This window comes from Bubalus kerabau, chromosome 1 (genome assembly GCF_029407905.1).
Source record: "Bubalus kerabau isolate K-KA32 ecotype Philippines breed swamp buffalo chromosome 1, PCC_UOA_SB_1v2, whole genome shotgun sequence".
Lineage (NCBI taxonomy): Eukaryota > Metazoa > Chordata > Mammalia > Artiodactyla > Bovidae > Bubalus > Bubalus kerabau.
Genome location: NC_073624.1, coordinates 218,628,482 through 218,644,578, shown reverse-complemented (window position 1 = coordinate 218,644,578; position 16,097 = coordinate 218,628,482). Strand labels below are relative to the sequence as shown.

At 39.8% G+C, this 16,097-nt stretch overlaps 1 protein-coding gene across 2 annotated transcripts in view; it reads right to left on the bottom strand.

Moving 5' to 3' along the window:
* Positions 1 to 14,667, bottom strand: part of KDM3B (lysine demethylase 3B) — a 57,229-nt gene extending 42,562 nt beyond the window's left edge. For both annotated transcript variants that reach the window (XM_055554872.1, XM_055554874.1), the window contains exons 1-2: positions 14,434 to 14,667; positions 2,004 to 2,171 (exon numbers count right to left, since the gene is read on the bottom strand). In XM_055554872.1, the coding sequence (XP_055410847.1) occupies positions 2,004 to 2,171; positions 14,434 to 14,631 (366 nt within the window). In that variant the 5' untranslated portion in view covers positions 14,632 to 14,667. The remainder of the gene's footprint in view (positions 1 to 2,003; positions 2,172 to 14,433) is intronic.
* Positions 14,668 to 16,097: the final 1,430 nt, after the last annotated feature.

Below are 16,097 nucleotides of genomic sequence, written 5' to 3'. Positions count from 1 at the left end.
GCATAAAGTCAGCTCAATAGCCTTATTAACAGCTAAAAAGGATACGAAGAATAAGAAATTGCTCATTCTCTTTTGCAATCTAACTAATCTTGTCAGGCTTCAAGAGTCTTACATTACAGTAAGCTCTCAGAATAAAGAGTTACACCATTATCATCTCTAGAACTCTTGAAACCTTTGTGAGATTTCTAAAATGATCAGTGATATAAAAATGCATGGGTAAATTCATATTTAGTGTTTCATAAATAATCTGCCTACAAAAGTCACCCAGGGACCAAGATCAATTTGAGCTTCTTCTAAAAGTTCAACTGGAAAGTGGCCTTAAAAACAAATGAAAAGAGTTCAGTAAGCGATGATATGTATAATCAGTACGTTAAAAATGTCTGTTTTGAGCATTATTTAATTTGGTTAGTCATAAGAGAACTAGATTTTTGCCTTGTGAGAGTCTGAGCTAAGAAGTAGCACACAAAGTGTCTATGCTTCTAACTTATCCAACTAATAAATGGGTGATTTTAAATGCTAAAAACAAAAAACTCATCACAAATAGTCTGATTTAAAAATGGGCATAACACCTGAATAGATATTTTTCAAAAAACAGACAAATGGGCAACAGGTACATGAAAAGGGGCTCAACCTTACTAAATTCAGGGAAATGCAGATCGAAACCACAATGAGTAATCACCTCATACCTAAAATGAAAGACAAAGAGGAGGGGGCCCTTGCACCATCAGTGGGGATGTGAAAAGACAAACACACCAAGTACTGGAGAGGATGTAGAGAGCGGGACCCTTGCACCATCAGTGGAATGTAAACTGGTGCAGCTACTACAGAGAACAGAACAGAGGTTCCTCAAAAAAATTAAAAACAGAAACTACCATGTGATTCAACATCCCACTTCTGAGTATTTATCCAAAAGAAATGAAATTACTATCTTGAAGAGAAGAGATATCTGCACCCTCATGTTCACTGCAGCAATATTTACAATAGCCAAGACAAGGAAACGACCTAAGTGTCCAGTGATGAATGAATGGGTAAAGAAAATGTGGTGCATACACACACACATAAATATTATACACAATGAAATATTATTCAGCCATAAAAAAAGGAGGAAATTCTGCCACTTACAACACCACAGCTGAATCTCCAGGGCACTGTGCTAAGTCAAATAAGTCAGACACAGAAAGACAGATGTATGATTTCAATTACATGTGGAATATAAAATAACTGAACTCATAGACACAGAATATATTGGTGGCTGCCAGGGGTGGGGGGAGTGTGGGAAATGGGTAAAAGTGGTCAAAGGGTATAAGCTACAGTAATAAGAAGAGTAAATTCTGAGGATCTAATGTACAGCACGGTGACCATAGTTAAAATGCTGTATTGTATACTTGAAAGTTGCTAAGAGAGCAAATCTTAAAAGTTCTTACCATGTATGTGTTGTGAGAAGCAAATTAGATAATATGTAGGAAGGTACTCTATAAAACAATGAGATTATTATACTTTATTGAGATTTTTAGAATGTTCTTGTTCTGCAAAGCTAAAAAGAAAATTTCTTACCACATACACAAAAATGTAACTATGTGAGACACAGAACTGTTAACCTTACTGTAATCATTATTTCACTATAAATATAAAATCATCACATTGTACACAGACTTATACAATGTTATATGTCAATTCTATCTCACTGAAGCTGGAAAAAAAACAGTTTCTATGGGGAAAAAACAGACTTAAAGAATTACATTGTTTCATAATATTATTATGAGAAAAGAAAGGTGAAAAATTATTTAGAAACAAAGTATCAAATATTACTTAATATAAAACATTTCAGAAGGCACAGGAGAAGAGATCTCTCCCAATTTTTGCTTCAGTAACTTCAGAATAAAAGCATGTTAAGGACAAAGCATTAGAGTCTGGGGAATTCTAAAGAGTTCAGCTATTGCATAAATACCATATCGAATATGAATAAAGCCCAAATATGCTTTTAGCCAATAAAAGTCACTCACCAGGGCTGGCCACTGTGCAATTGAGACTCGAGTGCCCTGGATGAGGACTGGGTCCTTCCGAGGTGCCCATACTAGAGACCCTTCCAGCAAAAGTACAATAACTTCTTCAGCGTGAACTTTAACCCAGGAGTGCTGCTTCCAGTTACAGCCATCAAATTCTACAAAGATCTGGAAAAAGAGACAAAAAGTCATCTTAAGGTTACATTGGAAAAAATCCAACACTATAATATAAAAACAAACACAAACTTCCTGTTTTGAAAACTTTTAACTTGTTTTTAACTTCTTTTAATGGATTTCAATAAAAACCAATCTTACTTCAGAGCCAGGAAATTGGTCTCATCCTCACTGAGAAGAGGGTACAGAGTTGAGGGGGCATTAGTTATTTACAGTTAGTAATTTCTAGCCATAATCCTACTGAGATTTATAACTCTTAGTTTTCAATTTACATCTAAGCACATTAACTGGGGGCTTACTATGTATAAGGCCCTATGCTAGGTTCAGGAATACGGAAAGGAATCTAGAACACTGGTCTCAAGGAGCTTATAGTCTAATAGGTAGAAAGACAAATTTTTTACACTTCTATTGTGAACTTTTAAAATTAATAAAGGCTAGAGTACTTATAGGAGAAGGCAATGGCACCCCACTCCAGTACTCTTGCCTGGAAAATCCCATGGACGGAGGAGCCTGGTAGGCTGCAGTCCATGGGGTCGCTAAGAGTCGGACATGACTGAGCGACTCACTTTCTCTTTTCACTTTCATGCATTGGAGAAGGAAATGGAAACCCACTCTGGTGTTCTTGCCTGGAGAATCCCAGGGACGGGGGAGCCTGGTGGGCTGCCGTCTATGGGGTCGCACAGAGTCGGACACGACTGAAGTGACTTAGCATAGCATAGCATATAGAGTACTTATAGCCTACTTCAAAGAATTTTAGTTGGCTTTTGGGAAAGATGCGAGAAAATGATAAAATATAAATTTGCAAATCAGGACTAAGCAAACTACAACAGGAAGTCACTGTTAAAGTATAAAAAGAGGGAAAACTTATGAAGAGAATAAGGATCTAATCAGCTGTATGACTGAGGGATATATGATGAATGAAGGATTACTGATTTGGCTCTGAGCTTCCTAAAGGCCTATCTGAAATGGAGAGGTCAGCTGCATTGTCTTCACTGTCTAAAAGGAGAACATAAAGCAGTATCTCATGGAAGCAACACTTTTCCAACCCTTGGCTCTACAAGAAATTTTTCATATGACACTTCCAAAGGTAACAATGTAGGGTAATTTAAATTCATTACACAAAGCTCTAGGTTTATTACTTGTAATATACTAAGTTTCACATCTACTTAAAAAAAAAGTGATGGGAAAATAAGGCTCAAAAGGGGAAGCATGATTTTCACAGAGAAAGAACATTAAACTGCATTACATTTAATATTATATATATATAATAATATAATATATGAATGAAGGGGCTCATTCATATATTAATATGTGTTCTGGGGGAATCATATACAACTTTAAGTAACTTGCTGACAACTGGAAAGAGATGTATTCAAACTTGTATTTAAGTACAGACTCAGGAAACAAGAAAAGCAGTAACGAACAAAGCTTGGGGCTTATGTTCCTGAAGGCTTGGATTTCCGTCTTAACCTTAAGATGTTAGTTTTAACTGAAAACTTGACCAAGTCGCTCTTCGCTTCTCAAGTCTTGGTTTCTTTCTTTGTGATAAGACATACCTCATGGACTGGTTGTGAAGACTAAATAAAGTAATAGATTCAAAAGTACTTTGGTCAATTGTAAAGCACTACTTGGGCAATAACATGCCATAAGATAAAACAAATAAGGTATAGAGAGTATTCAGAAGCAGGAGAGATCACTTCAGGTGTGCAAAGGGAGTGATATGGGATGAGGTTAAAAAAAAAAGTCCCCCCCGCCAAAAAAAGTCCCAATCAAGTTCTAGGACGGCCAGGAGCTACAGCACCCTGTGGGGAAGGAGTGGGCAACGAGACTAAAAAGATTAATAGTCAATGTGGAAGACACCAAATATTGGGATAAAACTTGGGTTCATCCATCTGCCAATGGGAGATACGTGTGTGTGTAAATGTGTATACATGCAACTGCCAGTAAAAGGTTTCTGAGGTCAAAACATAAGCAGAACAGTTTGTTTCAGGACAATTCAGCTACTTAGTGGATGAAGATGGTTTAGATGGGAGTGGGGTGGGGAACAGGGGGTGTTCTTACATGACCTAGAGTGGGAGCAGTGAGACAAGGAAGGAAGTGACCAGGGCTCATGAGAGTTGATGAGTCATATCAACAAGCACGATGACTGGCTGGAATAAGAGTAAGGGAAAACTCAAAATGACTTGGATTTTGAACCAAAGACTAGGAGAACAGCAGTCCCATTACTGTTCAGTGGTGTCATAACTGATGTCCAGAGGAGGCAATGGCTGAAGGCCTTCCAAGTCATGAAAAGGAACAGAGGCTGTCGAAACCCTAGGTCGAATCTGACCTTGAGCACTCTTCTGGGCATAGCTTAGAAAACCAGAGGTTGAGGCTCTCTGGTGCCTGACAGCTAGGTGCCATGTACAGTGGTAATCTGCCAACTACTTTAAAAACCAACATGGTGCTGGTGCTGGTGCTAAATTGCTTCAGTCGTGTCTGACTCTGTGCGACTCCATGGACTGTAGTCTGCCAAGCTCCTCTGTCCATGGGATTCTTCAGGCAAGGATACTAGAGTGGGTTGCCATTTCCTCCTCGAGGGGACCTTCCCAACCTAGGGATCAAACCAGCGGCTCTTATGTCTCCTGCATTGGCAGGCAGGTTCTTTACCATTAGTGCCACCTGGGAAGCCAACATATGAGTCACAAAATTCTAAATCATACCAACATCCAAATATAAGGACAACACTAAAAGAAGGCATTGTATCAAAGCTGTAATGATTTTAATTCTTTATATAGTAATTTGAACATTTTAAAAGTTAGTATTCAGGAATTCTATCATAACACATCTGAAAACACCATGGAAGAGCGGAAATATTTGAAAGCCATATTTCACCTAATTTAAGGACAATTATTTCCTAACCTGCCTGGGCAAAGGAATGAAGTATTGAACTTGGCAACCACAGTGCTGTATGTTCTAGGATCAAACAACTGCTCTAGGCTAGCAATACAAATTTGTTTTGAGAGCAATATGGAATGTGAATATATATAAACATGTTCTACCAGTATTATGGCTTATTTCTGGCCCTAGCACTCTGTTCCACCTCCTAGCTAGAGATGGAAGGAGTTAGAATATATAAGGTGAAGAATCATTTCAGGTTAAAGTACACAGAACATGAACTCTTAAAATGGTAATGGCCAGGGACTTCTCTGGTGGTCCAATGGTTAAGATTCCATGCTCAGAATGCAGGATGCCCTGGTTCTATCCCTGATCAGGGAACTAGATTCTACATGCTGCACCTAAGACCCAGTGCAGCCAAACAAACAAACATTTTTTAAAAATGGCAGTGGCTAGGTCACAAAACAGGAAGAAGGGATATAAGCTAACAAATATCAATGGTAGTGCTTGGACTGAGTTAGAGATGGCCAAGGCAGGTTGATAATCTGGACAGAACTAAAACAGTTTGCGTTTAGTTTTTTTCAAGTATTTTTAAATTTTCTACTACTAAAGTTGCAAAAAGTACTATTGTACAGCTAGAGCCTAAGGACTAAATGTGTAAAATATTTCCTTAGTTAAGGAGAGTTAGTGGTAAAATGCTTACTTTCATTTCAAAATCCCTTTTATGGTCTATATGTAATGCACATTCATTTCAGTGACATTAAAATGAAATAAATTTTTAAAAAAATCAAGTAAGTTACCCTAAGTTTGATAAAATCAGACAGTAGTAGTCTGAGTAATACAAACTTTCATGCTAACCACATAATTATATAATAATCAGTTTGGATTCTGGTCCTCCCTAAGGCCATTCTTAACTACAATTAATAAAGGTATTTATTCACTCACTCAACAAAAACAGAATGCCTCAAAAATATGTGTGTGTGTGCATGTGCACAAAACACTTGCCAGGGCCAAGAAGATCAAGGTGAATAAGGTAACACTTGGCAGGAGGGAATCAAACCCTAGATGAGCAAGCCAACAGAGAGGTACAGAAATTATTACAGACGTATGTAAAAAGAGCAGTAATAAAGACTGAACATATTAGAGAAGGTATACGCTTTGGGAAACAAGGTTTCATGGAAGAGGTAGTGGTATACAAACTGGATCTCAAAGGACAAACTGTATTCTTCTGGCAGAGAAGGGAGAGAAAGACTGCAGCAGGTGCAAAAGCAGAGAAACCTAAGAGCAGATTCAGTGTTCTAGGAGGAGGATGTAGCAGCTAGTAAGTCAGCTGTAAAGTGTTCTGTTGGCCTGTTAACGGATGATAAATTGAAACCTGGTGGCAAAGGTTCTTGTTTGGTCAGCAGAGTGGGGGTTCTATTGGTATGTCTGAACTCTCCAGTAGTCAATCCCCCCTATACCCTTCAGTCTGTCGCCCAGCTATTTCTCACAAGCCTGGCCCTGGACACATGTGAGTTTATGTTGTCTTCTATAGGCCTTGGTGGAGCGTTTGATTCTTTTAAGCGGGGTGGGGAAAATGATGATATACACAGACATCTTTCTCATGCATTTTAGAAAGATAATGCCGTCTGAGGGGAAAAATTTCTCAATACTCAGTTTAAATAGGAAATCAAAATAGAAGTTACAAAGTATTAAACATCCTTTATTCAAATTATGGGATAAGGAAGTTTTAAAAATGAGATGTATCTAACAGATGAACATAGAACTCTAAGATATATGGAAAAAAGCAAGCTGCAGATTTTTTAGGGAGTTGGGAGGACAGGAGAAGGGTTGGGATAGGAGGAGTAATAGTATTATCTGATAATAAGGTAATACCTTATCAGTAAATGTTCCTTTTTTTGTCCTTAGACATATTATTTATATAATTAACTTTTTTTTTTTTAAAGGAAAGAATTAACTTTGGGATCAGGTTTGAAAAGAACTCATAGAGGCAAGAAACTAGAGGCAAGGAGACTAATTATAAAGTGATGAAAACCCAGGTAAGAGATATAAAAGGCCTAAACCAAGGTCTAGATCAAGACTGTATGAATGAAAAGCATATTTGAGAAATTAGAGATAAAAATAACAGGATATGGTAATGACTATGAGAAGGTAAGGAAAATGGAAACTAACTTCCAAGGTTCCTAACTTTTCTTTTCCAGTTTTCCTAACTACATTCTAAATGAAATATGAACTGTTACAAATGATAGTAGAATCCCAGGTGGCACAGTGGTAAAGAATCTGCCTGCCAATGTAGGAGGTGCAAGAGACAAGGGTTAGATCCCTGGGTCAAGAAGATCCCCTAGAGTAGGAAATGGCAACCTGCTCCAGTATTCTTTCCTGGAAAATTTCATGGACAGAGGAGCCTGGTGGGCTACAGTTCATGGGGCTGCAAACAGTCAAATGCAACTGAGCACAGAAATAAGCTGAATACAAACTCAAGTGTGTGTGTGTGTGTATAAATAAATGGTTTTAGGTGCAGAGGAATCACAAAGATGTGGATTTGCATCCCTACTTCCCCATTTCTTGGCTGTGGGAGCAAGTTACTTTAGCCTCGTTAAGTCTTACTTCCTTTGTCTATTAACAGGGACAGTAAATACCTCACAGAACTGTGGCAGAATTAAATAAAATAATGTGAAATGCCTAGTGGATCTTGGGCTTCTGATAAATATGCATTTCTTAAGCAAATTCATAACTGGTCAGAATATAAACTGGAATGACTTCAAAAGAAAAAAAATTGTCATATATTAAGAATCTTAAGTATGTGTATATCCTGTATTTCCATAATAGCATTTCTGGCAATAATCCTAGGAAGTCATAGTAAACACAGAACAGGCTTTATTCACAAAAATGTTCATCACAGAAATATTAAATAAAGCATAAAATCTGAAACAATTTCAGTATCCAATGAAAGAGGAGCAGTTAAATAAATTAGCCAGTCAATAAAAACTATAAGATTTCTTTGAGAGCATTTATTGTTTCTCTTTCAGTTACGAAAGCAACACATGTTATCTGTGGAAAATACAAAAAATGACAAAAAATTAAAATCACCTAAAATACAAAATTTTTTGGTAATACATGAAAATAACTGACATATTAAGTTAAAAGAAAAACTCAAAACTGAAAATACAGTATGAATTCAACTTAAAAAAAGATTAGAATATGTACCAAACATAGCAGTTTTTAATAGGTTGTGATTCTACAGGGGCTTTATTAAAATAACTTCTACATTTTGTATACTAGACATGTATTACTTGAAAATCAGAAAAACAAAACACATCTAACAACTCTGATGTAAATCACAAAAAACCAACTGACAATGTACCTTGGATGGGGGTCCCAAATATAAATCCAATCATATAAAGAAGAAAATCAGTAGTGAGTCAATATCAGTAAAAATATACAAAAGAAAAAACCTTAAAGATCAAGTTAAATACAGGGGGCCACCGAGTAGAAAATCCATAATAAATAAAATAAAAAATAAGAAATAAAAGTTAACGTAATACTGGCTTCTAAATATTCTACTTAAGGTGAATAGTTCCCTGTTCTTGATGAACTTACAATCTAGAAGGGCAGATAAGCTATATGCTTATGTATCTACACCAAGAAAAATTAATAAATATTACAAAAGAAGTATCTCACCAAGTGATAAAGGAAAAACACTGGTATTTAGAAAGACTTGATAGAGGTGTTCTTTTCTCTTTATAGGATTTCAATGGACGACAAAATCAAAAGCAAAGGGTAAAAGGGGTATAAAACACTTAGAAAGCACTAGGAAAGCAGAGGATCAGCAAGAATGCATGTTGTAAATATCCATTTGGCAACGCCCAGCTTTCCTTGTCTGATTCTTTGCAGGACAAGGATCCCTCTTATCTGTAATTTGGTCTCCTGAGTAGACCAGGAGGGGGCTCTGTGCAGATCTCTGGATAGGTTTATCTCCCATTGTAAATTAATAACCTTACATGTGGATTTACAAATCAGTCTCAAGAGTTTGGTTAGTGAGAATCAGTTCCCTAGAGCCTGATTACCCCTGAAGACACAACCGCCCACCCCCAACCCCACCCCAGAGCTCCTGCCCTTGCAAAACTAATTGAGGTCACTGTTCAATCAGGCAGGTTTTATCCAACTGCAGAACAAGGGTAAAAGACACTTTAGCAGTAGGAACAGTGGGATGAGGAGGGCTTAAAAACCACCAACCTGTCAAAGGCAGTGGAAAACTGAGAAACAGCAACAGGTGTTGTGTCCCCCAGGCCTTGAGGAAGCAAAGCCTACTGGAACCCACTCCAGCTGTTGCTGAGAAAATCACTAACAGAAAATGCCATGTTAGTTACCCGTGATTTAGGCGGGTGGAGGGGAAACTAAATCAACAAGAAGAAGGTGGAGAACAGAACTAGGCAAGTGAGTACTAAAGGAGGGAATGAGTCCTTGACAGATGGAGAGTTAGTGAAACAACTCTTAGAAACAAATGCATAATAAACAAGAAAAAAATCTGATTGTACAGTAAAGGGAGAGGATGCTGGACAAAATGACCAGTGTACAGTGTGACCACTGGTGGACATATTGTAGTCTTGAAATAAATAGAATGCAAAGACAGTAAGATAGAAGTATCAAAAATGACATACACACATAAATGAAGACAAACTTTAAAAAGCAACTTACACAAAGCACTTGAGTGCCTAAAAAATTCAATAGTGGCTCAAAAGTTAGGATGAAAAGTGTGTGTAGATGGCCTCACATTTAACCATTCTTTTGCACCATCTCATTTTTATTTAAAGTTCTCTAAACCATACACTGATCCACAAAACATATTCTACTGACTTTAATAAACAGCGTACTACAATATTATTCAGATTTTTATTTAGCTTAGGGATTATAAGCAAGAAAAGAACACTTATGGATAATCATTAAAGGCTGATCTCCTAATTCAATTAGGGCTGAAGTTCTATGTGTGAACTTAGGTTGAGAATAAATAATATTAAATTGTACACTGGAAATTATTACATTATCTAGAAACAAATTAGACAGCTATTTTAAAGTCCACCTACTACTCTGAGACAAAGAGGAGAGTTTGCAGGAAGAGTTTTTTCTTTTTTTAAAAAAAAGCAGATATGCTTTCACTCATCTTGGAAGATTACCAGATGGAAGAAATATGGTACTAGCCTTGACACTCCCACATCTATTACACCAACTCAAATCAAAGAAAAGGAGGACTTTAGAGCCCACCTTTCCTCTAGATAAAGATGAAAAAATTAAAGGGTTAAAAAATTAAGGCAGATATGCTTTTACTCCTGTTGCAAGTTCTGGATAGCTGAGATAGGTACGATATACATTCACAACAATTCATGACTACTAAAAGCATAATTTAATTCTATCATATAGAAAGAAAAGGATGGTTTAGTTAATAAAATTGGTGGTGCCACAAGTGGTTCCTACTCAGTAGGAAAAGTTACATTGTCCACCACACATGCCACTTATAAAAATATTCCAGATGGACTAAAGATCTAAAGGTAAAAAAATGAAACATTAGAAAGAAAATTTGAAGAATATTTATACAGGCTCAAGGTGGCAGGGGTGAGGGTGGGTGTCTTCTTCCCAAGCAATTAAACCCAGAAGCCATTAAGAAAGGTCTAACAGACCTGCTGATACGAACATTTTATTTTTCTATGTGGCAAAGCAACCCTTAAACAAAGTTAAAAGACAAATGAGAGAAATGATACTCTTGACAGGTAAAGGGATTAATGTGCCAAATACAGAACTTGAACAGAATAAGAAAACTTCCATTTTTTGAAACAGGCAAAAACTTGGCATAAATCAGTCATAAAAGAAGTGTAAGAGACTAATAAACACAGAAAAAGATCAGTGGTCATATAAAAAAAAAAATTTTTTTAATAAAAAAAAATAAAAAAAAAAGATCAGTGGTCATAAAAATGCTAGATACTATTTTTCACTCATCAGATTACAAAAAATGACAAAGACTGATGACACCAGAGATGGCAAGGATGAAAAGAAACAAGCACTGCCTGCATGTGGGTGAGAGTATGAAACACTATAATCTCACAGGAAAATAAACTGGCATTACCTAATAAAATAAAAATACATACATGTACTCCTTAACCCAACAATTTCACTCCTGGATGGCTAACCTAGAAATAAAACCATGATTACATAAAGACATATGTACAAGGATACTAACTCCATTGTAAGTGCTAAAAAATTTAAAATACCTTGAATGTCCATCATAAAGGGAAATGATTGAATAAATCATTGTACATCCATTCTATAATGTAGTTATCTAAAATGATGAGTAAGGTCATGGGTACTGATGCCCATGGTCTAATGTTAAATGGAAAGAAAAAAAAAGACACAGGTTACAGATATTGCACAGTATGATAGCATTTGCTTAAAAACAAACAACAACAAAAAAAAAAACCCCACCTTTTGTGTAGAGAGAGATGTTTTTATATTTTTGTACCAGTATTAAGAAGACACACAAGGCTTCTTCAACAAGTGGAAGCTGCTAAAGGATGCAGATTGTTGACCTTCCTGTGTATACTCTTGGCATTTTGACATTCTGCAAAATGCAAGTTTTGCTTTTATTATCCCCAAAAAGAAAAATCTATGTTTTTGTGTATCTGTGTATTTACCATGGCTACATATGTGAAGGTCCCAAGGTCTCTGTCACTTACACGGACCAATAACGATCGATCCAGAACACAAAGAGGACACAGCATTAGAAAGGCATAAAAATCCATAATACTAATTTTGCAACTAGACTTTTTTTCAAATATAACAAGCCTATTTTGAAATACAAATAAAGTTACTATTACATGGAAGAGGGAAAGGAAAAAAAGATGTTTAACTACTTAATTCAAAATCTCAGTAGTTATTTCTCAGCATAGCTTTGGTGAGGAAAATGCCCAGCTATCAAATTCTTTTCAACAAAACTCTTGATCAAGATCCTGACTTACGGCTTTAGTAATGCTTTCCAAAAAAAAAGGGGGGGGGGTGTTCATTAATGAATCAGGACTACATTTTAAAAGATTTCTGGATCAAAATTATTTAGAAAGAGGATATTAATGGAGCCTAAAATTGCAAAGTGTTTGCAATCACTTCAAAAACTCATTCATTCAACCCTCAATTACTCATCCTTAACAGGGGGCGCCCTGCCATGCATTACTCAAAACCAGGCATGCCTGAAAACATCTTAAACATAACTGAATGAAAATCTGTCCAATCACAGGCCAGCTGCTTGCAAACTCCACCCTTGAGTACAGGAAGAACACTTTTGATTGGAAGACAGTTGTGTTTACTACGGTTGTGTGGTGCAAAATTGGAAAGGCACACATGCCAAGGGTCCAAAGGAAATCTCTTTAATGAAAAAGGAAAACAAACGGACAGTTCTGATTCTATATTAGTTGTTGTCATTAACTGAACCTCATCATCACAGCAGCAATTCTTGAGCAATTTTGCAAGCTAGTAAAATATTTTAAAGGCTGAGTTTTGTTGTCGCTTTTTTCTCATCTATGTTCCTTGATTATACATACGAGACAAGCATAAGCCTATTCTTAAAACCCCAAACTGCCTTTGCTTCTAAATGCATACATCTCCATCCAAGACCTCAACACAGTTGTAACACTTTGCTTTGAATCACTGAAACTTTTTACTTGGTTTGAGTAACCAGTTCCATGGGCCCAGTGGCACAATTCTTCAGTATTTAGCTTAGCAGGTGTCCAGCATCTCCGTGAGCTTCAAAAACCACTACCCTTTGGGAGCTCAGCAAACAACAAAGTGAATGGGTAGCCATTTCAGGTGCAGTGCTCATTAGCAATTCATCTGATGGAGGAAACAACTAGAACCGAAAACTTCGACTGAAAGACTAGGACAGACCAAGTTTTTAGGTTAAAATATGCATTTAATAGTGGATCTTAACCTAAGTTTTGCATTCAAGGTGGTAAATTACTGGATCTAAGAGGGACACCTCTCCCCCAGTCTTAACCTAAAAAGCAGTCTTCTAAAGAAATGGCAAAGGAATTTAACTCCAAATCTCCTTGCTTAATCATCCTCTTCACCTTATTATATTCCTGATATCTCTTTAAAAATTCGCCCCACTAAAGCCTCATAAATGTCCAAGCAGCCTTTTTCTTAAAGCCAAAGCCAGCCGTAAGCAAAACAACCCAGAAGACTTCTATACGGGGCGGGGTGGGGAGTCTAAAACCACTGATCGATAGGTAGAAAAATGAGTATCAGAAACCTGCAATGTTAACATCAAATCTTACAAAATGAATTCCCGTTTACAGCGAAAAAAATATCTGCAAAAGCAAGTTCATCAAGAAAATTTTCCTTCTGCCTGCGGATCTATCACAATCTAAAAGAATCCCCCTATTTTTCACAGCCTTATCTCAACACAGAACCTAGGGCCGCTATCAGAATGAGGAACTAAAGAGGCTTGCCAAAGTTCAAAGACAACATTTTGTAGCTACATTAACAAAAATAACGCATCACGGACACGAATGCTAGTTAAGTTCTATTACTGAACAACTTTAATCACAAAATACACCAAGACAAGTATTCAAAAGTGGCCATGCCCCAACACAAAGTTTCAAAACAAAACCTCTCCCAAGGTTTGGGGGAGTTGCCCAGCTAGGAGATAAAAAGCACCACCCAACAGCCCCATTTGGCTGCTAAGACAGATCTCAAACTTATCAAAAGCAGCCACTACGGCAGCTTCTGTCACCCAGAAGCGCAAAGACAGAGGAGCCTGAAGAGAGCTGGCCTTTCTGCAGACAGCCTGGCCGAGTCTGGCTCAGACAAGGAGGAAGTAACTGCCAGATAAAAAAGCTCTGAGCAGCTTCAACTGCAGCCTCTCGATCTTCCACAAGTGCCCACATTCCCGCCCCATTCGGGGCTCGGGGAAGAAGGGAACAGGGCGCAGGTCTCCCACGAGAGGCTGGAGACTACAGGTCCGCTTCTTCCAGGGGGCAGCGGCACACGGGCAGAACTCTAAGGGGCCCCGGAACCCAGGGTGCTAGAGCCTGCTCCTTATGAGTGTTGGGGGGGACGCTGAGAAAGGGGTCGCTCAGGAGGCGGGGCCTGCCGGGTGGAGGCAGCATTTCCTAGCGCCCTGGCTGCCCCCCGGGGTAAACCGGGGCGCGCACCCCGACGCGGAAGCCATGCTGGCCAGAGCTCGGGGTGCTGAGGAGCCGGCGGGGGGCGCTGAGGAGATCTGGGGGCGCGGAACTGGGTCACCTCCACCCCACCGCCCCCTCACAAAGGCCCCCGGGGAGGCCGCCCGCAGGCCGTGCAACCCGGGCCTCGAGTGCCCGCCTCGGCCGCCACTCACCGCTAGGTCCTGGGGCACCGCCCCGCTCATGGCCCGCACAGTGCCGGCCCGCCAGGCCCGAGTGCGCAGCGCAGGCCCCGGATCTCCGCCCGCCGCCGCCGCTGCCGCCGCGGGGACCGAGGCCGAGGACGAGCCCGCGGTGTCCGCGAACAGAAGCAGCAGCCGCTTGCCCACCGGGGAGGCTGCCGCGTCCGCCATCGCCAGGGCCGGCCGGACCCGTGCTCCCGCCCGCCGCCTCCCACCACCTCCGCCGCCGATCTCCCGATCCGCCCGCAAGGCCTCCCTCCGCACCACCCGCGGCCGCGGCTCCCCCCCACCCCCCCCAACAGCCACCACCAACCACCGGCGCCGCGCAGCGCCCCCCGTGGCCGGGAGCGGAGCCGCAGCCCGGGCCCCGCACAGCGCCCCCCGCGCTTCGGAGCGGGGCGGCAGCTCCGGGCCCCTCGCAGTGCTCCGCCCCAACCTCCCCGGGGCCTGCAGTGCCCCCTGCGGCAGGGAGGGGAATTGCAATTTCGGCCGGGGTGGGGAAGTGGGCGGGTCCTTAAGTCTCCCTTGGCACCATCCTGGTGCCATATTGCCCTTAGGGGGCCCCTTTATCTGAGGTTTTAGCTTACCCTCCTAGTATACCAAAGACTTTAACTGGGGTGGGTGGCTGAGGGGCAAGTTACCTAGAGAATTGATATTCTGAGATAAGAAGTTAGTGCCCCAGTACCTGATTGATTTCCAAGCCTGAAAATAGGCACTACCCTCCTGTCCTTATCTTTTAGGAAACTTCCCATTGGTCCATGGGACACAATATCTTTCTTCTCACTTGTCCATAACATGGTACCATTTCATTATATATTACCAATACTTCATAGGTCCCTTTCCAATTGACCAACATTTTATACCCATTGTATATGATAATGCCACTCTATATTGGCTGAAGGCCAACGTGCTTCCAACATCTCAATAGTCTGACATATCCTAGTGGAGCTTCTTCCTGCTTCCAAATCAGCCAATGTTATTAAGTCCAGGTGTTTCTCAATTCAACTTTTAAGGGAACTGGAAAGAGACCAAAGTACATCTTACCATGGAAATAAGTGGAGCTGGGGACAAAGAAAACCCCACCACTCCTATCTGAATTCACAGGCATGGAAGATTGATACTCCTGTCAGAAAAGTGGCTGTAGAGAAGGGGAGATAGTGAGATATTTTTTGCCTAGATTTTTGTTTACACTGGGCAATGAGAAATCTCAATCATTAACATTGGTCACGTTAGAGACTAGCACAAGTTCCATAATCTTATGGATGCAGAGTATACATGGAAGTAGATACAAACCAGGAAAAGGTATGGTATTAATCCATGATTACTACCCTAAAAGTACCCATTTCTTTCACTGATCTGACCCACAGACAATTAAGAGCAGTAGCATTCTTTCCAGACTTATGTGCCTACCCAGAAATCTGTCCATAATCTTCTTTACCTTTGATCTACTTGCCTTGTAGCAAAGGTTGGGGGCCAGAGGGAGTACCAGTTATTGGCTTCAGTCAAAGTACAACATCCAGTGCAGCCATTCTAGAACTAACCCTATGGAGCACCAAGGAAACATTTCTTTGGATTTTTTCCTCTCCTTATTCCCTATAGTGTCCATTTTCCATAGCCAACCTGAGGCCTGATTCAGT